The sequence below is a fragment of the Diadema setosum genome, chromosome 5 (genome assembly GCF_964275005.1).
Source record: "Diadema setosum chromosome 5, eeDiaSeto1, whole genome shotgun sequence".
In the NCBI taxonomy this organism is placed as follows: Eukaryota; Metazoa; Echinodermata; class Echinoidea; order Diadematoida; family Diadematidae; genus Diadema; species Diadema setosum.
The window spans coordinates 35,107,114-35,134,622 of NC_092689.1; the positions used below are offsets into that span (position 1 = coordinate 35,107,114).

The 27,509-nt window shown below is 39.2% G+C and overlaps 2 protein-coding genes across 2 annotated transcripts in view; one reads left to right on the forward strand and one right to left on the reverse strand.

The window, feature by feature from the left end:
- Window positions 1-1,467, reverse strand: part of LOC140228691 (uncharacterized) — a 147,620-nt gene extending 146,153 nt beyond the window's left edge. The window contains exon 1 of the mRNA XM_072308958.1: window positions 1,290-1,467. The gene's annotated coding sequence lies outside the window, so the exon portion shown is untranslated. The remainder of the gene's footprint in view (window positions 1-1,289) is intronic.
- A 17,192-nt stretch (window positions 1,468-18,659) lies between these two features.
- Window positions 18,660-27,509, forward strand: part of LOC140228692 (cell division cycle and apoptosis regulator protein 1-like) — a 32,278-nt gene continuing 23,428 nt past the window's right edge. Inside the window, exons 1-4 of the mRNA XM_072308959.1 lie at window positions 18,660-18,772; window positions 25,693-25,799; window positions 26,254-26,444; window positions 27,293-27,501. Of these exons, the coding sequence (XP_072165060.1) occupies window positions 25,727-25,799; window positions 26,254-26,444; window positions 27,293-27,501 (473 nt within the window). The 5' untranslated portion in view covers window positions 18,660-18,772; window positions 25,693-25,726. The remainder of the gene's footprint in view (window positions 18,773-25,692; window positions 25,800-26,253; window positions 26,445-27,292; window positions 27,502-27,509) is intronic.

A 27,509-nucleotide genomic window follows, 5' to 3' on the forward strand; every position in this document is an offset into this window, starting at 1 on the left:
TCTTCAAATCCCCTTTGAAGAATGCAAAACCACTGCATGCACATAGTCTCGTGCGTGGTTCGTTCTGTACGCGCAATGCATGCTACAACAGTTACTGATTTATTTGACCAAAATATCGGTCTGTATCTGGTCGTCGCGGAAATGTTCCTCGGAAATGTTCCGCGGAGACTTCGTCTGGCTTCACGGATCCCCTCGGAAGCGATAACGTCAAAAAAATACAAGACTCCTCCGGACAGACGGATCTTTCTGTCTAGGTTGTATTTATATACAAGCCTCAGGGGTGTCGATTTCAATGTACAATGTCGATATGTTGGACACCTACCATATATCACAGAAAAGTCTAAACTGTTAGACTCTAACGTTACAATATTTACAATTTTAGTCTTAGAATTTCAAATTAATATTCGAGTAGAATCTACCGACACCGTATATCCAGCATCACATCAGTGTCATCAGCCTAGACCATTGTAACAGGCTGGAGCTCTGATTCAACATTAAATTTACAGTCTTGCGTTTGTTACTTCCCACAGATTCAATACCTTTACCCATTTATAAGGCCTCTAACCCATTAACGTTAGATCTACATTGTCTACAAGCACCAATGTACCCACTCACTGCCACTGGCACTGCACTACCACTACTGGGTATCGGAAAGTCAAGGTCGAGTGTCAGAAGGCCCTCCATCAGTGCCAGTGCAATAATGCAGTGGCAGTGCAGTGCTCCTGCACTGGCAGTGTCTTGCAACTCAAGCAAGCAGAAGCATCTAACAATTTCACGCAATTTGCAAATTCCCTCTTCACAACATTAGTCCAATGTACAACAATCTGCCTATTAATCTTACGCCAATCACTTAACATATTTCAAACATCATGTTCGTGCGAAACCTCTCAGGCTTAACGTTAGTTGAGACCATTGAGTGACATGACTTCACCATCATACACCAATCAATATGGCGGACTACACAGTGAAACACATACGAGGCCTCTTTTTAGGCAGTTGTAGGTCTACACATTTAACGCGAGACAATGATATCGTGTTGTGTTTAATCGATGTCCATCTTTCATCATCAACTAATCATAATGTGAGTCTAGGGCCTATCACATAACCACTCGTGACATCCTAAAGCACTATCAGATTTTTATAGGCGTAATTCAATGACACGTTTTGACGACCTTTGAAAACCTGATATCCACCCTAGAGATAGGGAAATTATCACTGCTGTGCGAAAAAAACAAAGCAGCGAAACGCAACGGTTCGCTGAGTTGTGAATGACTGAAAATTGCACTTACATTTTGGCTATTGTTTTATGGATGTGCGTGACCTCGGACACCCTTTGTAAGATTCCCTCTGTTTATTCATACAGTTTTGGTCAGATAACAAACTTTCCAACGAGAGTATCAACATCCACACGACGGCAATCAAGCATGAAAAAGTGATGCGATAATCAATCCCAGTTCACCAACTCTTCCTGACATTATTCACTTGTGTCCTGCCTGCTGCTGTGCGAAAATATATTAGGATGTAGGTTGGGAGAATTTGTCAACATGACTTGAACGTGAGCGAAAGAGCACTCCTATTCAAAGTTTACATGACAAATTAGTATCAAATGGGCATTATATTATTTCATCTGTAACTTTTCAGTTTAGAATATTGTTGAAGATTTATTCATAACTTTGCTTTCTCTCACCAATATAAGATGAAAGATACCTCTTGAATCAATATTCTCCCTACATCAATGGATACCACCATTCCAAGTAACGGGTAATCCGATTGGTCATTTGCCAATTACTCGTCGTGTTGATTGGATAAGGTGATAAGGTTGCGCACTCGCCAGCCTTGTTTCATTCATAATTTGCTTGACACGGGTCTAGCTTGAAATTTCTATTTCACAGTGTAATAACAATGTGGGATACGTAAGCAATTGACCACTGGTAATGACCAAAGAGTATGAGGCTAGCTTCTATACTCTTTGGTAATGACCACAATACCTACTTAGTAATTTCGGGGGTCGATAACAGAATTCATTGCATACAATAAAGTGAATTATGGAAGCAGAAAAGCAGCTTTCAGAAAACCTTTGAGGCAGTAATATGTCGCTGAGTGGCTGTCAATATGTCCGTATAGGCCTATTGTATCGCTCTTCAATTTAACAGCAACAACAACAACAACAACAACATCAGCAGCAGCAACAACAACAACAACAAAAACAGCAGCAACAACAACAACGACAACAACAACAAACCCGGCTCGCTCGTGAATAAATTGAATATTGTATAGAATTTATGCCATAGTTTATTCAGATTTACACATCGAAAGTTTCTTTGTTTTTTGTTGTTGTTTTTTTCTTTGGGGTGGGGGGGGGGGGTGGTGTTTTTCCAGAATGACAAGTGCGAAACTAACTAAAGGAACATGCCTGACTGTTGGAAGTCAAGTTTTGATGGCTAGTATAAATCGTATCCGAACAACGCTATGGTAAGATACGAAAGGGATGCATTTGTTACCCGCAAAGAGCATCGGATATGGGAGTGGATGTTATTAAGGGCCTATATTTTAAAGGGATGGTACAGTTTCGGTTGAGATGGACTTCATGTTTCGAACGTTTTTTTATTTTTTTTTTTTAAATAATGAGAAACCTCTTATATCCATTGAAATAATGAAAGAGCATATAATTCTAAGAGGAATTCAAAGTTTATTTGATGAAAATTGATTTTGAAATGGCCGAGATATCCAAAACAAAGCAATGGTGGGACCTAATAGGATCGCTTTGTTGTTGTTGTTTTTTTATATCTCAGCCATTTCAAAACCGATTTTCATCAAATATACTTTTAATTCCTCTTAGAATTGTATGCTCTTTAACATTGCATGAAGTGGGTCTATAATAAAGTATCTCGCAAAAAGTTAAAAGCTGGATACTCACCTCAACCACTAGGGTAAAACCGCATCCTTTTAATGCAGATACACAGCATCACAAAAATGCACAGTCAACAAACAGCTAGTCAGTTGAGGTCAAAGGGACTTTGAAATTGGGAATATTTTTTTTCAAATGAACTGAGTCAACGTTTGTTTGTTTGTTTGTTCATTGTGTGTGAAACATCATAAACCTGATATATTATGGTGACCACTGTGAAAGAATTATAAGATTATGGACTGGTACGGCAGAACAGTACGATATCTTCAGTCTCACTTGCCGTTTCCACCAAATACCAGCATTGGTCGCAAACATAATATAAGATTAGGTGAAGATGTCGACAATTCCCAACTCTCGATCCCATGCATTCATTTTTGTGCAGAAATACCGTACCTCAAATGTGTATGTGTGCAGATGTTAATCTACTGCAAAGCTTTCCCCGTAAACGTCAACAATAGACCTATCATAATAGTTCTGTCATTGATGAACTTGATGATACAGGTTTTTCTTTTAGATTCCATGACAGAAAATTAAATTTAGTGAGGATTTGTTAGTACACGGTGGTCAATGATCATTGTGATGAGGGCATGGCATCAATCACCATGATTTTTTTTTTCTTTTTCTTTCTTTTTTTCTTTGCTCATCTTCGCGGTTCGCGCCCTCATGATAAGAAATAAACCCATCTGGAATTAAACTATAAACTTCATTATTCAGAAAACTCATAAACCGCTAAATGTTTCAACTTTTGAAAAAATGTTCGGTTTTCAACATGATAAATTTATTACTTATTTGTTCCTTTTACTTAAATATTATATTTATGTATGTAAATTTCAAAATAAACCACTAAGCTTCGAAGGATATATATAAATGCCTTATACGACCAATAAAGAACTTGAATTTTATATCGCAAAGAAAAATAATAAGCTCCCTATTCATTTCCGGAAATGGAGATTTGTTTTTTGAATACATGTATAATGATAATCGTTACGCTGTTCAATTTGTTATTTGTTTGAATTGATGTACCAAGGGACACCACGCGTGGGGGTGTATGGGCTGAGATTCCTCTCAGGTGATATGGGTTTTGTTTTGTTCTTTCAGGTATATCCAAATGTATTAGCATTAATTATGTCTTGAATATAATTGTTCAGTTCTGTGATAAAATGTGCATAGAAATCAGTCCCGTGCCCTCCTGTGGTTGTTGCTTAACGGTTCTCTTGGCATTTTATAATTATTTCCTCTTATCAATTGTACGTAACACAAATTTATAATCTATGTTATTTTTGTGTTATCTACTTTTAATTTTCTTTAAGATATATTTGTTATACATGCATAGATAATATCTTGTATGAGACAAAGTGACTGCTTTTAAAGCACATCTAGAACTATTTGCTATTGCGTGGGTAGTGCTGCTTTTTTTTTTCTCTCTCTCTCTCTCTTTCCCGATGATTGTTTTTATTTACATGTTCATGTATGTATTGATTTGTTTTTTATTCCAATAAAACACATTAAAAAAAAAGAAATATGAAGCATGCAGCAATCACGCATGGTTGGTATTGACTCCGTGTCACAAAATATGATTTCTGTGGTTGATGGCTGTCCGCCGTGAGGGCAACTTCCGGTGATGTCAGCAGATCAGCATATAGGGAGCATTCGGGAATGGGGAATTCCCTATTTTTGCCTTTGCGAGACCCGAAAACACCAGCTTTCTGGAATGACGGAGAATGATGCGGAGCGCTCTGCTGATTGTCCATTGGCTTTGAAGGAGGAATGCCAAGTTTAGTGGGGCAGCATCTCACTCAGCTCGGAGGGGAATATGGGATAGATCAATGACGAAGACATAATGTCGTGATAAGAATCCGCGACCAGTTGAGATCTGCGGGTTCCTGCGTGGATTACCAGCATGGAGGTGAGACGAACTCTCACCTCCCATTATAGTTCCTACCAGTGCTTCTCAACCTTTTCTAACCCGAGGCCCACTTTAGCTCCTGTGATTTTTTTTTTTTTTTTTTGAGGGGGGGGGGGGTAGGCCCAGTAAGATCGAATATAAAAACGAATCTTTTTTAATTCAATGTTGCGGCCCACAGCGTGGCCCACTTGGGCCGCATGCCCACCGGTTGAGAAGCAATTCTCTTTTGCAGACTCAGGGCATGGCAGTGCCGTAGTGCGTATGTGCGCGGGCACGGAAGTGCGCCCTCACAAAGTCACGCAGACTGGCAAAACATCGATAGTGGTGAAGATCTTAAAAAAAATATCAAAAATTGGTCGAGATGCTCACATCCGGCGGAGAGTATGAAATTTTGCATATTGAGGTATTAAAATTTGCCGGATCCAAGAGATCTGACCACTGGGTCAGGCGTCATTTTGAATTCCAATATGGCTTCGGTCACGAGAGTGTCTTAACATCTTTATCTTGGATTCTAAATAAAATTTGGTACACATCAAAAGCGTTTTGACACGTTGAATTCAATTACGGATTAATTTGAAGTGTCTGATAAAACATCGAATTGCCGCCATGTTGAATCCAATATGACTGCCTCGACGAAATGTTTAAAATCCCTATCTCGGGTTCTAAATGACGAGTGACGCTGAAATTTGGTGCAAACAGGTATATTTTAACATGCTGAGTTTTTACAAAAATGGAATAATGTGGTGTGTCTGAAACGCTACATTGTATATGCCCGCTCTATTTCTAATTCCAGAGGGCTGCCAAGACAAACATCACGACTTACACGGACATGCAAAAAAAGTGCAGCAAAAATAAAGCATTTACTGTACTACTGTCATTTCATGTCAAACATGTCTCACTAGTCGCTACCTATGTTATTCTGTTACGTGGTACAGTAATATCAAAGTGAATTGATGTTCTGTTATCATTTCAACGGAAGCAAGGGTGTTATCTTTTAAGTGTGTAAAATGAATTAAACATTGTCATACATTTACATAATAATATCCATGAATCCTGTGTGTAGGTTTGGCAAAAGAGAACGATTCACACCTGATTTTTTGAAGCATTAATAATGTCGATCCATAGCAAGATTTTGATTACCAAATTTTGGGGATAAGCATTCATCCCGCCGGGAGATAAAGTCAAGAGGCAAATAACATCAATGTCTATGAATGACCGTGACTCAGTAAGGGGGTTATGCAACCCATGTGCACAAGCCTATTGTATGGTCATACGTTTAAAAGTCATTGTTGTTCTTATATACTTCTTTTAGCCATCATTGCTTCATTCCCTCACACAACTTGTTATGTTTTTGTTTTTGTTTTACATTAATATAGGAGCCTACTTTCCGCGGACGTGAACTGAACAGCAAGATTTTTTTTTTTTTTTAAATTAAATGATACATAGGGTCTAACTTCTTGGGGCCCCACTTTTCTTTTTTCATCCCGCAAGTGGCACCAGTTAAAAAAAAAAAAAGGTTTATTATTATTATTATTATTATATTTTGCTTATCAACTGAAGAAATCCGGAAGTGATAGCAGAAAGTTGCTAGGAATGCCCTTTTTAAATTTAGCTATGGCCATTTTTATGTAGTTACTTAGCAATGGACATAACTAGATCTTAAATCATAATTTTTGAATAAGATTATGTTATGATTTCACTCAAACCTACACCAAGCCTGTTCTGATAACTTTTGCATTCACTGAATCAACATTTATATTTTGGGTACAATGCTAGACATATCACTCAACAAAAGACCACCATACCAAGAAATCATAACTGAGTCACCTCCTTCATAATTCCTTTTAAAAGTGTGCAGTTTCGGTTGGAGATGGGGTTCAATCCGGGTTTCCAATGTTATTGAGATAATGGCAAATCTTTTGTGAAATATGAAATCCCATATAATTCTAGACGATTTCAAAGTTTATTTGATGAAAATTGGTTTTGAAATGGCCGAGATATGCCAAAACAAAGCGATTTTAATAAAAGGTGGGACCCATCTTTTATTAGGATCGCTTAATGTTTTTCTTTGTTTCTTCTTCTTCTTCTTCTTCTGGTTAAGCCTGCCTCCTTCAATAGCCTGAAGATTCTTGCAGACTGGTGCTATTTACATTATAATACAATTTATTTACAGATATTTACAAGCACATAGAACATTTGACGAAAACAACTAGCCACTGTGATCAACCGTTAGACGGTTTCGAAATGATCCCACAGATGGCGCATATTGATACCCACCATTTATGTTGATATTTCATGAAAGCGTCAATCAAACCACACGAAAATGAGACCAAAAAATTTTCTTCTTCTTCTTCTTCTGGTTAAGTCTGCCCCCTTCAATAGCCTGAAGATTCTTGCAGACTGGTGCTATTTACATTATAATACAATTTATTTACAGATATTTACAAGCACATAGAAAATTTGACGAAAACAACTAGCCACTGTGATCAACCGTTAGACGGTTTCGAAATGATCCCACAGATGGAAAAAATGTCAGAAACAATGTCTGACGACAGGGAATTCCAGTTCCTTACAGTTCTTGGGAAGAACGAATGGCGATGCGATTCAGTTCTCGAATATGGTACCTGATAGGAGTGTGGTTGCGAGGCTCTCGTTAACTGAGTAGCCTGTTTGATAATATAGTCCTGTGCTGAAAGAGGAGTAAGATTATTGTGTATTTTGTACATCATGGTTAACCTGTCATTTTCTCTGCGCTGTTCCAGAGTGGTCCAATCAAGTTCTTGTAGCATTTTGGTGACACTTGAGGTGTTATGGTAGCGATTTAAAGTGAATCGCGCAGCTCTTCTCTGGACCATTTCCACTTGTTGGATTAGCTTCTTGGTGGATGGGTCCCCGGGAACTGTAGAAGCATACTCAACAATTGGTCGAACCAACGTTTTGTAAGCTGTGGCTTTAACATCAGAAGATTTTATGCGAAGATTGCGTTTTAGAAATGCAAGCACGTTATTGGCTTTATTGACAGTATTATTGATGTGTTGGGTCCACTTCAAATCAGAAGTAATGGTTACACCTAAGTACTTCACGGATTCAACAGATTCAAGAGGGGCGTTATTTAGATGATACACGTGTTGCACCTTACTTCTTTTCCTGGATATTGTCAAAACCTTGCACTTATCTGTGTTCAAATCCATCATCCATTTTTTCGCCCAGTCACCAATTTTGTTTAGGTCCTCTTGAAGATTTTGCGTATGATGTTGATTGTCGATGGTCATGTAAGAAATTGCATCATCGGCAAAAAGGCGAACCTTTGACGCGAGACCATCAGGCAAGTCATTGATGTAAAGCAGAAAGAGGCAAGGCCCAAGAACCGATCTTCTTCTTCTTCTTCTTCTGGTTAAGTCTGCCTCCTTCAATAGCCTGAAGATTCTTGCAGACTGGTGCTATTTACATTATAATACAATTTATTTACAGATATTTACAAGCACATAGAACATTTGACGAAAACAACTAGCCACTGTGATCAACCGTTAGACGGTTTCGAAATGATCCCACAGATGGCGCAGAAACAATGTCTGACGACAGGGAATTCCAGTTCCTTACAGTTCTTGGGAAGAACGAATGGCGATGCGATTCAGTTCTCGAATATGGTACCTGATAGGAGTGTGGTTGCGAGGCTCTCGTTAACTGAGTAGCCTGTTTGATAATATAGTCCTGTGCTGAAAGAGGAGTAAGATTATTGTATATTTTGTACATCATAATTAACCTGTCATTTTCTCTGCGCTGTTCCAGAGTGGTCCAATCAAGTTCTTGTAGCATTTTGGTGACACTTGAGGTGTTATGGTAGCGATTTAAAGTGAATCGCGCAGCTCTTCTCTGGACCATTTCCACTTGGTGGATTAGCTTCTTGGTGGATGGGTCCCAAACTGTAGAAGCATACTCAACAATTGGTCGAACCAACGTTTTGTAAGCTGTGGCTTTAACATCAGAAGATTTTATGCGAAGATTGCGTTTTAGAAATGCAAGCACGTTATTGGCTTTATTGACAGTATTATTGATGTGTTGGGTCCACTTCAAATCAGAAGTAATGGTTACACCTAAGTACTTCACGGATTCAACAGATTCAAGAGGGGCGTTATTTAGATGATCCCTGAGGTACTCCAGGGGGGCGTTTCATGAAGGAACTTGTCGGATAAAATATCTGACAAATCAATTATATCCGACAAGTTTTGAGAAATTCTTTCGTCTAATTGGCCGATTTCTCTGAACTTGTCGGATATAATCGACTTGTCGGACATTTTATCCGACAAGTTCCTTCATGAAATGCCCCCCTGATCCTACCGCTACTGAAGAAGATTTAATACCATCCAAAACAACCCTCTGACTTCTTCCATTGAGAAAACTTTGAATCCATTTCAGATTTTTCCCCCTGATACCGTAGTAGTCCAGTTTACGTAAAAGCCGCTCATGTCCAACCTTGTCAAAAGCTTTTGAAAAATCCATGACTATAACATCCGTTTGACGACCTGCATCCAAGTTCCTTTGTAAATCGCTTGTTTTTTGATATCTCAGCCATCATTTCAAAACCAATTTTCATCAAATAAACATTGAATACCTCTTAGTATTGTATGTTTTCTAACATTTCATAACCATTTAGTTGTTTCTCAGTACATGTATCTTGCATAAAGTTAAAAGCTGAATTCTCACCTCAACCAATACTACTAGTATATCATCCCTTTAACGTATTCCACAATGCTTCTCAAGAATTTATCAACTTGTGTACATACGCGTGCCAACATTATACGAACCACATATAATCTTATCACGAAGAGCTATAATAAACAGAACTCCGACAATATAAAAAAAAATGACAAAGAAAGATCGACTTTGGCGACTGTTATTCTGATCGGACTAGAATTTCAACTACTGAAGCAGTTTTTCGCACACTGTTCTCTCACAAATTGCAATACAGTGTATCATGATATTATATAGGGTATTTCATTCATTATTTTGGAATCATCATTATTCTCCCGCTTCTCAACCTGTGGGCTGCGATGTCGGCCAAAAAAAAAAAAGAAGAAGAAGAAATAAATAAGATTCATACTTGATCTTGGTGGGTTTCGAGGAAAAGTGGGCCCCCGAGTTGAAAAAAAAAAAAAAGTTGAGAAGCGCTGATTACTTAGTATTCTGATGCAGCAGCTGTAGGGCCTGCTGGAGGAAGTAAAAAGAAAAAAAAAAATCTGTTGCAGCGCCATAGCGCCATCTAACTCAATCGAAAAAGAAGAAACGTAAACTAAACGACGAAAAGGACGGTACGGGGTGCCGCACGGGCAGCGATTTTTTTTTCCGTAACCCTAACGCGTCGAAATTGCCAATTGTGTCACTTGAGCAAAGACTATCAGTGTACTTGGCTGGTTTTGTACGCATGCGCTTGGACATACTGTACTGCTGTACAGTATGTATACATATACCATGGTAGCTCCATGCATATACCAGTGGCATGGTCGTCTGCTAACACAGAATCAGATTCGAATGTGAATGGCACGTCCTTCAAACATAACAACGGGTTTGTGTGTAGGTGTGTGTGTGTGTGTGCGTATGTATGTGTGTGTGTGTGTGTGTGTGCGTGTGTGTGTGTGTATATGTGTGTGTGTGTGTGTTTAAAAAAGAAGGTGATTCAGCAGCACAAGTGTGTGCGTAAGGCAGATATGGATTGGCTTGAAGTTACTAAGTAATCAGAAAGCCTTTTCTGAGATATTCATGCAGAATTCTATGTCAAGTAATACGCTACGCATGGTTATTATACACTGTAGGCCTATATTGTACTGTGTGTAAGAAAAATACGATTTAGAAGCACAAGAGATAAGAATTCAGCTGCTTATATTTTGTTCAAATTAATTTCATTGTAAACATGGGCCTGATATCGATGAATTCTAATGAAGAATATCATTTTTTCAAAGTTTTTTTTTTTGTGTATTATTCTGTTCGCACTGCAAGTACACACTCAACAGTAACACGTTCCCATTAATCGAAGTTCCAGAGGAAAATGAGAAGTGAGGACACAAGTCGTACATGGTAAATTGGAGCTTTATTCGAAGACGTTTCACATGAGCAAGCCATTTAGCAAGTACAGTATATCATTTTACAAAACTCGGCACTCGGTATATCGTGTACAACATAAGCAGGGAGGTGACTCACCTTGCTGGTATATTAGCAGGGAGGTGAGACTAAAATTCTCTCACCTCCCTGGTACACGGGAGGGTGCCTTTTTCAAGCTAAGTTACAAATCACTGGTCACTTTCACTGACAGCGATCACTTGTGTTCAGATTATTTATGGGCTGCCTTACGCGGCAGCCTCAAAAGTGGAGTGAGCGTCAGGTGGTGTCCGTTGACAAGCCACGAATTATTATTATTATTTTTTTTTTTTTGGGGGGGGGGGTAGGATAATAGTGCTGATTGATATAATGATGCATACATAGGCCGTGAGGTAAAAGAAATTTCATTTCAATTCAATTCAATTCGATTTTATTGTCCGTTTCTGGAAATTTGTTTTGTTAGCATGCATACAAGTTACATCGATACATACAATATACAGAGCACAGGTTTAACATGGATACATAGACATGATAAACACACAAGAGATATACAGCAATACAATGTCAATGTCATTGTCAGAAATATATAACATTAAAGAAATATTAATCTGTATAAATCAACGTTGTGTTGGGTGTGGTGTGCATTAACATACACAAGTGTGTAAATATGTATCAGATTTATAATAACTATATAAAACTTTTAAATAATATAAATTAATACATCTTTACGTCTAAATAAGTGATTGTATAGATAAAAATCTCGAAGGCTATTTACGTGCGTGCGTGTGTGTGCGTGTATATGTGTATACGTGTGTGAACGTACAAAAATGTAAGTCTATGTTTTTTGACAAAACCGTATAAATTACATCCATACGATTGTTCTCTTGTTTTTGTTTTACAACAGCTGAGATAGTGTATGATATAGTAATTTGCTAGTCAACTGTTAGGATGGCATTAACAGCTGTCTGTGAAGGGTTAGTGTATAGGATCGCATTTGTATAACATAAAAAAATCTACGGTTTAAAGATGTTAAAAGAAATGACAGTATTCAATGAAACATTGTGCCAACATCCATGTGACGTTTACATGAATGGTTAGTCCAGCGTGGCACGACATAACTACGTGCATGTATAAGATTGAGCCAACATTGGTTCGAAACCAAGATGTGCTCCACTAGGAATTAATCACCTACACAGTGTTCAAAAATTCATTCTGCCCCCCTCCCCCGCAGAAAAGTGGTGTTTTGATGTGCTCGTCACTTAATTTATGAAGAGTATTTTGATAATTTTCTCCTTCGTAGGCATTTGTAAAGATATCATTGAGAAATTTATTTGAAATGCATTTTCCATGATGTTTTGATGAAGTAATAGAACTGATGTCACAGAGGTTATTTGTAAAATATTTGGAGTGATTACTATATAAAGAGGATGAATTTAAAATTGAATACAAACATGTATTTTAAAGGTCCTGTTTACCGTTGAGAACAGTGATTTAAAAAATGTTCAAGATATCACTTTTGATGCATGTGTATAGGTCATTCCACATCCCACCATATAAAACGTTTTCAATAAAGCATGAAATATAAGGAGATATCACTATTTTTTCTCACTAAACCATAATCTGGAAACATTTTTATTATAACTATTGTACACATTTTTTTTTTTAATATCTAAAAATACATAACATCGATGATAATGGTTCAAATATTTACATTGGTTGTTTCTATCCCTAACGCACATTTAAGAACTACTTTGAAGCACCGATGCTGGGTTTTTGTTTCATATGCAAAAGGTAAATGATGCCTTTACGTTAGAATATGTAATTTTGCATACATGTACTTTCTTTTCTATTCTCTTGTATAGGAAGTCGCTGGAAACGTCATAGATTGCCTGATTTTCTTGATCGATTATAACAGCTTTGTTGAAAATTAGAATGATACCTTTCTTAAGAAAGTTTTCCTCAATCTTTAACCAACAATATTTTCCTATTTGCCAAGGGTTTTTTTTTTTTCTTTTAAAGAAGTTATCTTTAGTTTGGACTTCCCCTTACTTTAGGTTTCAGACCTGTAAATTCATCTATTTCAACGTTTGACGTATCTCAGATCAGCAAAAGTTGTCGATTTCTACAGCCTGGATGCATTAGGATGCGTGCAGAAAATGCACAGAAATGCACAGAACATATATATCACTAATACTAAAGTAGTCATATGAGCGGTTGAATTGGCAGAAAGGGATGGAACAAACTTTATGAACATCCCAGCTAGCAGACGGAGGTCAAAAAGACGTCTCAATTTGGTCGCAACTACATGGTCAAAGTTGTCGCAAGTCTGAAAATGACCAGAAAATGACGTGATTTCAACGTCTCTTTGAAACGAATTTATCACATCATGTTATGGACCTCCTGATGTGTTACGTCAGTTTTGCGACGTATTTATTACCTAATATTGGTGACATATTGATGACGTAAAATTTACGTCAATTTTGCGACGTAATTTTTACGTCATAAACACGTATTAATGAGTCAATCTACGTTGGTTTGCAACGTATTCATAGCGTTATTTAAATGACGTCTTAATACCGTAATATATACTTTGTTTTACAACGCATTTATGACGTCATATGAGCGATGTATTAACGTAAAATTTTCTTCAGTTTTGCGACGTATTTATGACGTCATATTAGCGACGAACTAAAGACGTAAAATTCAAGTCAATTTTGTGACGTATTATTCACGTCGTATTTACGACGCATAAGTGAAGTAAAATTACCGTTGCTTTGCAATGCATTTATCACGTCATATTAATGACGTATTATAACGTGAAATTTAGGCTACATTGTTTTGGGACGTATTTATAACGTTATATTAGCGACATGTGAACGTTATGTTCCCGTCAGTTTTGCGACGTCTTTGTGACGTCATATAATTAGGCCTACGAATTATAGAGTTTTATAGTTATATCAGTTTTTTTGCAACGTGTTTATCACGTCATTATATTAATGACGTATCATAACGTTAAATTTACGTTGATTTGCGACGTATTTATGACGTTATATTAACGACATGTGAACGTTATGTTCACGTCAGTTTTGTGACGTCTTTATGACGTCATATAGTTAGGCCTACGAATTATAGTTTTGTAGAGTTATATCAGCTTGTTTTGCAACGTATTTATGACGTATTATAACGTGAAATTTAGGCTATATTGTTTGGGACGTGTTTATGATGTTGTATTAGCGAAATATGAACGTTATGTTCACGTCAGTTTTGCGACGTCTTTATGACGTCATTTTATTAGGCCTACGAATAGTTTTATAGAGTTATATTGGTTTGCTTTGCAACGTATTTATCACGTCATATTAATGACGCATTATAACGTTAAATTTATGTTGTTTTGCGACGTATTTATGACGTTATATTAACGACATATGAACGTTATGTTCACGTCAGTTTTGCGACGTCTTCATGAGGTCATATAATTAGGCCTACGAATTATAGTTTTGTAGAGTTATATCAGTTTGCTTTGCAACGTATTTATCACGTCATATCAATGACGTATTATGACGTTAAATTTTCGTTGTTTTGCGACGTATTTATGACGTTATATTAGCGACATATTAACGTTACGTTTACGTAAGTTTTTCGACGTCTTTATAACGTCATATAATTAGGCCTACTAATTATAGTTTTATAGAGTTATATCAGTTTGCTTTGCGACATACTGTCGTCAGAGTGACGACATTATCACGTCATTACTGTCGTCAGAAAGACGTCGAAACTGTCAACAATAAGAGGAATTTTTGTTCAAATGGAAGATATAAAAATGACGTCATTATTTAGACTTCAGAAAGGCGCAATAATTGTCGTTTGCTTAACATGAATAAGCAAAGAAAGCAGACATTATTTAGACGTCTTAAACTGACGCCAGAAAGTCGTATTTCTGCTCAAATGGATGACGTCTAAAAGACGACATATTTGTGACGTCTTTCTGACGTCTGGGTTGTTATACAAAGACGTCATAAAGACGTGTAAATTACTAATTTAAAGACGAGACTGACGTCAAAAAAAATCTTTTAGACGAAAATAAACAAAGATACTGGACGTCATATTAACGTTTCAAACTGACGTCAATATGTCGTATTTTTGCTCAAAAGGAAGTTGTCCAAAAGACGTCATATAAGAGTCGTCTTAATGACATGTAAATCACAATTCTAAAGACAAGATGTACGTCAGAACGTCATGAGCACGTCGTTTACACGTCAATTCATGACTTTTAAACGTATATTGGAAAAGAAAACAAGGAATACATCTGAAAGACGCCTTTTCTTCAAGAACAAGGGAAATGGACGTGATTTTGACGTCATTTTGAAGTCGTGGCCAGTTGGTTTATCAGTATTTCAGTTTAAGATCTAATAAAGCGCTTGTGAGCACCTCAAGGTACAAATCATGATAAAAATCTAACCTACCCTACTCCTGCAAATGCCCTAAGCCTTATATCTACGTCTACCACCTATTCATATATAGTTGCTAGCATTGTTGTATCAGAAAAATTTGTAATGCTTTATGACATGGTTGCTAAACTATAACAGCAGGCTCAATCTTGAAATATAGAAATATGTGTTCATAAAACACGCTGAAGTTTGAATAACAAACATTTTTTTAACAATAGAGTGCACAATTTCTGACACTTTTATGATTGTAACCAGAATGTTTACTTTTTCAGACGTGAACAACGACCAGCTGTGACCTCGCTTTCATTTTCTTTCAGAATAACTCTTGATTACGATTTTTACGTTAGCATACACGAAACTTTGCAAGTAACGATATACTGCACACCTACCACACCCACACAAACACATAAACACACAAACACACAACACACATTGCACGCACTCGCACTTACACACAAAGACACACACACAAACTGCATGGAAGGTGCAATCATTGCACTTTCAGGCGCCCGCCCTCGAGTTTTCGGTGCAAAGAAAACACACACACACACACATTACAACATTGCTGATAGATTCCGTACTTTTGTCCAGGCTTGGTATGGAGCTATATAGGACACCATAATATGATGGCTAACATCGTTTAAACGTATATCAGTTTCCTATAAATGCATATTATAAAAACGCGTAAGTAGCGTCTGTGACTCTGAACAGATGCTTGATGTTCCAACTTAATGAAAAGACCTTAAATTTGGCTAATATCGGGTAGATTAATTTTCTTTTGGTTATCCTTCACCATTAGAATAAATGAAATTAATTTGTGCCAAATTATAAAACGATCGTTTCAAGTCGCTTCCACAAATGTGTATTACTCATAAACTCATGAACCCACCTGGGAATCTGATACCAGTTAATGCCAGGTGATTGTTTCTATATCAAATATATCGATCATGAAGTTTCATAAAAAGTTACGAGTATAACAAGAACTCGAGTTTTGGAGCGCGCTCGGTAACCAGCTAGCACGTGTGAATGCGGCTAGTGTTCTTATAAACAAACAAACAAACAAATCAGTGTTTTAATATTCAATCATTTATCTTCATCATCCATTGAATCGACTAACAATAAGGGTGCTAGGCCATGTGGGCATTGAAGGGAGGGATCGAGTAGGAATATATTGATAGTCGCAATGCTTATTTAGACTGATGAAAATGATGAAGCTGAAAATATACAAGAGATTTCGTGAAGTTGTTGATGGATTGGTGACATGAAAAAAAAAAAGTATTGATAAGTGCAATATGGTGGAGGAAGATTGCTTGTGGTAATTTGTATACGATGGTAATACGAGTAGCAATCATGGTGATGATGATGATGATAAGATGATATCCAGTTGTGAAATGATAGTAATGATGTTTATGGTCGATCCCACAGAACTCTTTTCTGTGATCGATCCCTCAGTTTTATAATCTAATTGAAGCAATGATGGTAGTGATGATTGCTTGATATTAAAGGAAACCAAAACCCAAAAGAGCAATATGGATTGAGTGAACGCAGCAACATTAGTGAAAGTTTGAGGAAAATCCGACAATCGATGCAAAAATTATTCATTTTTATAGTTTTTGTGTTGTAATCACTGGATAAGGAGACTACTAGAGTCCATGACGTCATGTGTGGACAACAATGTAAAGAAAATATGAAGAGAATTCCACAAAGAAATCATTTTTCATGAAAATTACACATTCCATCAACTAAATTGATACTGACATAAGTTATGTTAAGGGCAGTAATCATTCCCCCTACTTTCTGAAAGCGGTTTTTATAGTATCCCCTTATCCAGTTGTACCAACATCAAAACGTTAAAAATGCATAACTTTTGCATCTTTTACAATCAATGTGCGATTTTCCTTTAACTGTCACTGCTGTGTTTTACTAATGTTGCTGCTTTCACTCAATCCACATTTCTCTTTGGGTTTGGGTTTCCTTCACTGATGGTCGTTTTGGTAGAGGTAACGAGGCACTTGATGAGGAGAACTATAGGTTTGGCAATAATAAACTGAACATCAAAAAATATACACCTATATATCTATATTGATAAATCAATTCAAACCGTACGTGATATTAGAATGAAAATGAGTTGCTGTTTGCTTTATAAACGCTGTTTCAAAATGCCTTTATAAAGCTGATTGAATTAATATATTAATATAGAGATTTTATCGATCGAAATCGATGATTACTCTCCCCCAGCTTCTCTTCCCTCCCCATCTTCATCTTGGATGTTAGTGCATGAGAATTTAATCATAATTATATCTTGATCTACATGAACCTGAACTAAAAAGGAGCCTACTACGCCTTTCTGAATCATTTTTTTAAAAAGCACAATCATCGTGAGGTTGGAGAAGTATAAACCCAAATTAACCAAGTAGTGTGTTCATGTTACCCAATTAGACCCGTGAATGCCCACTTCGAATCTGATTCTGCGTGGCTTAATAAACATGATCAATGTTAACAATAGCAATTGCTGCAGTTGTACGCCTATATAGGCCTATATAATACTTATATCATAATTTTATTCCAAGCTTAGATTTCCAATTTACTTTTGCAAGATATTGATGAAAACTTCGAGTTTGCATCTTAACAACAATTTGTACTCCATGACTGAATTTCTCTTTTCTAATGTTTTCATCGAGACACTCAGCGATAAGAAACATTGTAATAAGCGCTTTATAAATGATATTTATTATTATCATTAACAGCGCAATTAAGTCTTGCGAGACAAAGGAAAAGTGTCAGCAGACGGCGAACAAAACCACAGGAATATTTAGCAGCTGTTTAGTGTAAGCAGACGGCAAAGCAGAACGCGATGCCGATGGCGAAGTGGAAACACGCACACACACACAACACACACACACACACACACACACACACACACACACACACACACACACACACACACACACAAAGCCGTTGTTATGACAGTTCACAAGGCGGCGTGCCATTCTCACATTCTAATCTGATTCTGTGGTTAGCAGACGACCATGGTACTGTATACAAGAAAGCAACACAAGTATCGCAACCAACTAGTACACTGATAGTCTTTGCTCAAGTGCCACAATTGGCAATTTCGACGCGTTAGGGTTACGGAAAAAAAAATCGCGGCGGCACGCACACCCCACAGACGCACACGCACATTACAAGCGGCGATTTCGATCGTGAGTGTTTTGCGCGACAGAATGGTAAATAATCATTTCTCGCACCGGAGGTGGAGTTGTCACTACACCGGCGGCCTGAGCTGCGCCTAAAACACAAAGCCGTACTCCATTCATGTAATTGCTGTCATGGCGGTGCGTGGTGGGGGAACGAAATGATCTCACTTCGATAATTGAAACAAAAACATCAACCACCTTACATCGTTTCCGCGCTTTGGTAAGTCAGCAGGATTGTGTTTTTTTAGTCATCAGTCAAAAGCCTTTTGTCGGAGGGAACTCTGGCTCGATATGAACATTTTGCTTCTCTAGGTTATTGAGAATGTCGTCGTTATTCAGGGGTTATGATCATGATCACAGTCTCGTTCGTAGACGTTGTAGCTCCTCGATAACATAGCGTGCATTGCCGAACGCCAATAACACGTAATAAACGCTTTTGATACCGCGGTTTGTATTTGTGTGCGTGTGCGTGCGTGGGATGTGGCATGGTATGGCCATGGGCCTCGGTTCAGCGGGCGCGGGCCTGCTGCATGCTATTGCAGCGCGGCGCAGCATGGAGTTGGTACTAGATCTAGGCCTACCTTAGTACCTTAATTATTGTCAGATCTAACTCCAGGATATAAATAACTAAATCTAGGCAAAATCGTGAAATCGGCCCCACCGCAGTTCGCGTGCACCCGTGCATTAATTAGCAAGCAAGGTTGTGGTGAGGTTGGTTGCACGACGACAAAATTAGAAGAACTGGTGTGGTGACCGCCTGACCGAGTCCACCAAGGATCTTACAAAACACTAGCCTGACCAGACCGCTGTGCAAACAGCGGTCTGACATGTACTAGTGTTTAAACGTTGTAAACGACTGTCGCCTTTGACGGCAAGACCACATAAATGTCTTTTATTTTGTTTGATTTTAACAGTAATACCACCCACCTAGGGTAAGGGCACCAGTATTCGGTCAGGCACCGGTATTCGGTCACTTATCACTAGTCACCACCCAGTAAGTTCAACTGTCACAACACACGCAAATCACACTAATTCACATAAGCCTACTTGCACACTCATTCACAACACGAAACTCCCTTAGCCCCCTCCAAAAATCCATCCAAAATCCCAAATTTTACCGTCAAAAGTGCAGAATCGGCGCTACTTTCCAAAGGCGCGCGCGGATAAGGCCCAGTTTTAAGAGTACGGGTCGCCGAAAAAGCGCTAAAAATCGAGAAATACGCCGTTCTCTCGCGGGATTTTTCGCTTATCGCAAGCTTGGGGTGTAATGGTATCCTCAAAAATGCAAAAGAAAAACAAAATGTCCGTACGTGCCGATACAGTGTCCCAATGTACAAGGGTTGAATGCAAGTGCCGCAACTTCCCCGATGCAATTTTGCGCCAAGAAGGTAGCGCGCGCGCGTTTTTCAGCTGCCTTGAACACGCATTGACTTTGAACGCGCACATCGCGTGACCGAATACTGGAGCCGATGACCGTATACTGGGGAATTTTCAAGGTGAAATATTTCGCGATTTTGTGCAATTCTGTGAAATATTTAACGAAATGAAAGTTGAGATTAAAGAAATTTGATATATTTCACATACATTGCTGTAGATATGATGTATGTACAATGTATGTATTATTTTAGTTTGAAAAATATTGCAAAAAAGCTTAAGTGACCGAATACTGGGGATGTTACCCTATATCGTATTTTGCTGATGGTCGAGTTGAATTTGGTGTTTTGTTGGTATCCAAACCTTATTGTTGAATTTTTCGGAGTAGATTGTGCGATGATTCACAAAATCAACGAACTACCACGAACGCTCAACCCGAGGTACCGTGGTAGCATTTTACGTACACCCGTGCGTTTCTTGTGTTACGTAAAGCTTGTCGTCTTCTACGTACATGTATTTCCGCGCGTGCTGCTGTCATGATTTGACGTTGACCTCCGCTCCGACTAGCTCATCCACTTCCGCTCTGACTAGCTACGTTGTAGTATAGGAGAGTGATTGCTATTCAATAACACGCAGAAGATTAACTATACACAGCCCTGTCGCTGTACACAAGTGTAAGTCGCGACAGGGCTGTACGGTGTGGACACTCCGTAATCTCTGTATTCCGGGGCGCCGACGTGATTTTGAATTTACTGCACCATATTTGTTACTAAGACTACATAAGGTGAAAACTTTATCTATTTAGCTACCGTTTTCAGCTATTGATATTGATATACTCATTTTATAACTTACCAAAAATTGCACCTTTTTTAATCCTGTACGCCGCAGAAATCGTAGAAATTGCAGAAATGATTCGAAATGTCGGCGCAGCACTGGGCAAAGAGGGCGCTGTCGACTTCGCGGGCGTACAAACTCTAGCAGCGCAATTTGCATCGTTCAAAGCTGGGAAAGGTTTATTTTGAATGGCCCTTCGATGATCATAGCATTCCGGGTTAAGATTGGACTTTTTGCTCAGTGTATGTTGCGTGAGGGCTCACTATGGACTGAAATACCATGCTCATAGTCCAAGTATCTCAATTCACGTGAGTGATTCGTAAAATTTGTGAAAAGAATGTAGAAATTTTCAATAGTTTTGTTGTTGTGTGGCCGTGTTCGAGGGGTTTAGTAGATATGTGTATGGGGTTCCGTAGATATGTGTATCACACACCGTCAGACCCCGTGCTAGCTTAGCGCACGGGGCCTGGCCGGGCTAGCAGAAGATGTGAGTGAAGCAATACGGACGCTTACAGACCTGAATTTAAGGACGGATTTCGGTGGGTTTTTGATGTAATAAAAAAAAATATGCATACCGATTATTGAATGATTATCATAGATTACGGGGATTCCTTATATTCTAGTTTTCCACGATTAATAAAGATATTCATGAAGGAAACGTACACCCACCGCTGAAAATAACAACGTCTGCGAAGGAGTAGAGGTGCAGCCGCTGTCGCGGACTGAGTGTAGTGAACAAAACACTTGGTTCAAAGGATAGTAGCCAAAGTAGGTATGGATAGGGTGTCTGATCGCGCACTGCTAACCCTCGACCAAAACGCGCCCCTATCTAATAACACGCAAGTCCCATAGAACGCAATGGAGCCGCGCGCCTACGCTGTTTTGACCAAGCATTTTTGTGCCAAATTTCGCCTTTATTGCCAAATCCCCAGACCATGCCATTAACGAATCCTGACAAATTTGGTATCATATGAAGGAGGAAGTTTTGCTCCATATTCTATCAGAGGGACGGTTCATGAATCCGACGATAAATTGATGTAAACATTGATAGAAGCACATCTATCCTCATATCTCGGCGTCTGCTTCGGTATTTGTATCACCCCAAGACATGCTAGTAGTTGAGGATATGCTGAATCCGATGGTGTGGCTAGTTTTTCGCTAGCTCCACGCCTAGGTGTGGGGATATCGCCTTGAAGATACCCCTTGCAATAATTTTTTGGTCACAGCGAACGTTTTAGGCGGGGCTTCGTATGCAAGAATCCATAGTAACTTCGCGCGAAGGGGCTAATGCATATGTAAATTTGATTACGCATCGCGCGCCGTCTACCGCCGGGCCGGCCACATGGCCTCATCTGCGGTGTGTGGGGATCGCGTGTGAATGCGGCGCACGCCAGATGCTGCCAGCAAAGAGCTACCTCTGTGTGTGTGTCACTACGTGTGTGTGTGTGTATGTGTTGTGTATGATGTGCATATCACGAGGCAGGAAACTGGGCTGTCGCTTGCGATAGCTCCTACAACACGCATCACACATAGCATGCACTCTGTACTGTACATATCGGATACAGTCACGCTCACAAATCACGTACGTCTTGCAAAACAACCAGACTCTACTAAATTTCTGTCTACTATTATTAGTTTACTTGTGGATTGATTATGATCTTATCGTTGTTCATTTATATTTCGAAAGTGCACTCGCTATGCTCGAGTCACTGGCACTATAAGCCGAGAAGTCGGTTGTGAATACAATCATGTCCGCTTAGCCAAAGTGCGAACGAAGTAGGCCTTAACTAACGTTACTGTGGTGGTAGCGGCAGCGGTGTATTATATTACGAACACCCTATCGACAAAAAAGGGCGTGCAAAAGATTTCGGAGGACTCTTATTTGGCCATTTTTGCATGTACGAATAGTGGTAATGTGGCATCAATTCCAAGCCTGTGGCTGTAGAGGTTGTAGCTTGTACATTTCACGCGAGCTGCGTGCACCTGCTCTCGACAATCGACTGCATATTTCTCCGAACCATGCTCGCCATGCCGGCTGCCCTGGCTTACAATCGCGATCCTCTCCGCTCGGCTCCCCAATACCGGCGGGGCTGCCTAGCTGCTGCTAGCTAGCTAGCTGCGCCTGCATACATACGCGGGGTTCGTACGTGTTGTAGGGCGCTCAATACGGTACATGTGAATCGAATGTAAACTGAATACCGAGCACGTACATACGCGGCGCACACAGGGTATGACAACACATAGGGGGAGTGGCTTCTGCGCTTGTTACGCGTATTTTCTAACCGCTGTACGCTCATTATCTGATCGCTGGAGATCCACACGCGAATGCAGCTTTTCGGCGTTGTTTGCAAACAAGATTTGGGTCACATTTTCATGCGTGCTCGTAAAAAAAGGGGGTGATATTGCTGTGATTTCAAAGTTAAATTTCTCAAGATAGAAACATCATTTCGCCATGAAATTTGAAATATGTCTTAATGATGTAATTTTCTTACATATGAAATAATTCACAATTCGTTTCTCACAGAATTTCAAAAGTTACAAAAATGCTCCAGACACCCTAGTATGGAAAACACTGGTGATGAGATTCAGACCAACGAGGAGATTGAGAATTGACAGGTTTATGATAAAGTAGTTGTTGTAAGTGCGAAGTTGTTTTTCCATGCCAAATGCTGCAAGGGACAGGCAGTTTGCGGCAATGATTAATGTGGGTTGTATTTACTTGGCTGTTAAATTACTGTATATGCCGAATATTTTGCGAGGTTTTTATTTTCGCGAATTTCGCGAGTCGGGTGCTTTTCGCGAAATTAAAGACTCGCGAAAATATTGACTGTGATCCCGATGTGGATGTGACGTACGCGTTTACATTTCTCCGTTCAGTAACGGGACTCCATGATCGCGAATTTAACCACTCGCGAAATCGTCAGGAATTACCGATTAGCAAAAATTTAGACTCGCGAAATATATGGCGTATACAGTAGTCGTCGAGGAACATCTTTAGGGAGTCCTTTCGAGAATAAAAGTTGAACTTGAAGACCAAAGAGAAAAATGGAAGAAAGGGAGGACGAGAAATTGCTATGCTGTGGAAATCGGCCCCGCTGCAGTATCAATCTCGCGTAAACGCCGTTTGGTGGGGCCGCATTCATGAGTAGGCCTATTATTAATATACTGTACTGTGGAAGAAAGCCCCACCGCCGTGCTTATTTAAAGCAAGTTACCCATTCTTCGACTGCGTAAATTGCGGAAGCAAAATAGCGTGCATGATTCGAACGCCTGGTCGAGTTCAACAAACTTTCTAAGTGGGTCAGAGGTTATGAGGTGCGTCGACAAAATAACACTTCTATTTTGGGCTCTGAAAATCCTCTGTATGGATAATAATAAAACGTGTGAATGGACAAACCTCTGCTCTGTACATACAGTACCTGTAGAACCTACTTGTGTATTGGTATTTTTTATATCATGCATGTCATGAGCCTGGCTTTATAGTTTCAAGGGTTTATGTACTCATGCGCAGCTAGTGCGCTAGGATGATGGTGCCGTTTTGCACCATAAATGATTTTCGAATATGTACAATCTCACCCTAAATATTTCACAACCTACATGTTACAAACTAACCCCTGGGTACTGTAACCAGTGACAGTACCCTGATGACTTTATGTGCAGTTTGTTGAAGTAAATGGCAATGCATTGTGACGCTTGCAACTCCTTCAGTGATTCATCGTTCAAATGTGACCAAACGCCACATATTGTAATAATAGCATATGGTTCCGAATATCATAAATGGCTATGTATCTCTAACTATTACTTCTGAAAACAAGTTGAACTGTCATAATCTTTGAGACAATCTCCGGGATACCCATTCTCAACAGATGCGCCATTTCAGATAGAATCATGGAAGGATATTCAACTGCGCATGCGCAAATTAATATTTCCCATTTTTCCCCCCATATATGTATGTATACAGGTATAATTAGAAAAAGCACTCTGAGAGCGCAGACCTCCGCCAAGCAGCTACTTTCCAATTATGATCTTGTTCTTCCATAGAGATCAGTGATTTCAACCCATACATTGTACGTATGGATGCTAAAAAATTGTGTGATTTCCCAATATAGAAGCCTTTGTTACGTCATAAACGTTCAGCTGGGCAGCGCGCCTCGCCCTAGCAGAAACTAGAGCATGCACTTAAGTGCATGTATGAAAACCTCAAAAATGCACAGCTTGAACTCCCAAGTTCACTGACCCTTCCTGCCAAAATATCGAAAATCCCTCACAAAATCCATAAAAATTTCCGGATCACTACCAAAATTTAATCATCTGTTCCTTGTGTCATTCTCAACCTTCCTTGCAAGTTTCATTCAAATCCTTGCTCAACTTTTTGAGTTATTTTGCACATGGACAAACTAACTAACTAACAAGCAAACCAATGGTAATGAAAACATAACCTCCTCCCTTGGCGGAGGTAATAATGTGTGCTACGTTTTATCCATGCACTCTAAATGCATGATCGACAACAACTGGGCTGTTCGTGCATACGCCGTGTAACCAGTTCAACAATACAAAGTGCTTGAGGACTAAAAGCTCAGATAAAATCTTTCACTGGGCTGTTATAGCAGATCATATTGTAGATTGATCCCCTAGCTTATGATTGTAAGTATCTTATCTAACATTAGGCTACAAATTTTAGTATAAAATCCTGTATTGTGGTCTGTGGTCACCCTGGTACTATTAAAAGCCATATTAGGAGATACATAAAAAATGATAGGGTTGCCCTGCGACCTCGACACGAACGTGTTGGGGTAGCTGGTACGGTTACACCTTAACATGTTTGCATTTAAGTCTCGAAAGTTGTTTCTGATATCTTCAGTGTATGAAGCAGAGAAATGTGATTACATGTAGAACTGGTTGATGAATTTGTTCTCACTCTTTGTTCCCAAGCACTCTTAAGTCTGAGAACAGCAGAACCTCAAAGATGTCACAGTACGGAGCAAGGAAGGACCCGCCCTGGTCACATGTTGGAGTGTCTGGTGCAGCAGCAGGATTAAGTATGTCAACGTTTTTTGCCCAGTCAGTCTCTGAAATTTTATATGCATCACCAAATTGTTGGTCATATAATAGCAAGGATGTTGATGTTTGCTATTTCATGAATTATTATTTTTTTCTGTCTTCATGATTAGTTAAGTTACCTTATTATGTTACAGATATACAAACAGAGCGCTATGATGGAGATATTGCTTGGTGGCTTCTAATGTTACATATATTTATACAATAATGCATAAGAGCAGCACAGGATAAGATATCCTAACTATATATGATATATTTGTTATATTTTTATTGAGGGGGTACAAAATGAAGTCTTACCGCGAAATCTCTGTTGCATACTCGTGTCAGAGATGTTACAAGTCTATGGGGTTTTTGAATGATTTTAAAAAGATAAACAAGTTTTCAATTAAAAAAAATTACCAGTTAAGTCCATTTGTGTCTCTTTACCCCATCTAGGTCAAACCCTCTTGCAGCAGAACCAATCCTTACTTGGCGCTCAGCCTGGAGTTGGGGGCACGCCTACCACAAACATCTATGGCCAGAGTTTGGTGGCCAATGCTGGGCTTGGGGGTGCTGGCTCCACCACCACTTACCCCATGCAGAACCAGGCCATTCAGCAGAGGCAGACACTTGCCCTGCAGCAGCAGGTAAGATTTACTGGCCATCAAAACCAAGATTTGTGCCGTTGGGCAGAATGTTGTTTCAAGTACCGTAAAGCAAGAAATTTTTGCAGCATGAAACTTTTACAAATTGCCACTGGCATTCAATACATACAGTATAGAGTAGACAAGAACTTCTGCATGTATTTTCATTTCGCGAATCGTGGCTCTCGCAAAATTCACAAAATTGAAATGCACACAGAACTTTGTGGTTTAATAGTACATGTTCTTACCTCACAAAGCTGGTAGGTTGGTATGGGTCGAAACTATACCTATGTTATTTTCTCTAAACTAAGTTTGATCTGCATTCATGTAACTCTGTGTTCCATGGTGTAAACCTACTGTGTGCCGCATTATTCTGAGACCTTAATGCACGTGTGCTTTTTGAAAGACATTCTTAATTTTTAAAGCCTTGCAACTTTTTATAGAAGTGTCTATGCTGGAAATACAATACAGCAAAGTTGTAGAGAAATTGCAAGCTTTACTGTGATGTAAATGCAATGGCAAGTCCATCGCTATGATGCTTTCAATGTTGTGTAGCACATTGGGATTTGTCAATCAGTGAGTGCATGGTTTTGCTTTTGAGCAAAATATACAAAGTTGTCAAGCCATTCACTGAGTCGGACATGCAAAAGTGGGGCACAGAGAGTTGACAGAAGCTCTTGTCAATTTCTGCCATACTGCATGTGTGTTTATCAACATACCAAGTTCTGCATTCTAACTCATGCAAGTGGTATTCATTAAACCAGTCTTGTATGAATGAGTCCATGACTTGTGGGCAGGCATTAAACATGATTCTTCAAGTATGTTGACATTCTCCTTCCTGCTCCAAACAGCAAGCTGCCGCCGCCCAGAATGCCGCTGCTGCGGCTGCTGCTGCAGGGGCAGGGGCCGGAGGAGGGGGTGCCCCCCAGCTCACAGTCAGCTACCCTACTACCAGGGGAACCCAGGGAGGCCAGCCACGACAGAGAGTCTTCACTGGAACGGTGACAAAACTCCATGATACCTTTGGCTTTGTCGATGAGGACGTCTTTTTCCAGACCAAGTGAGTCT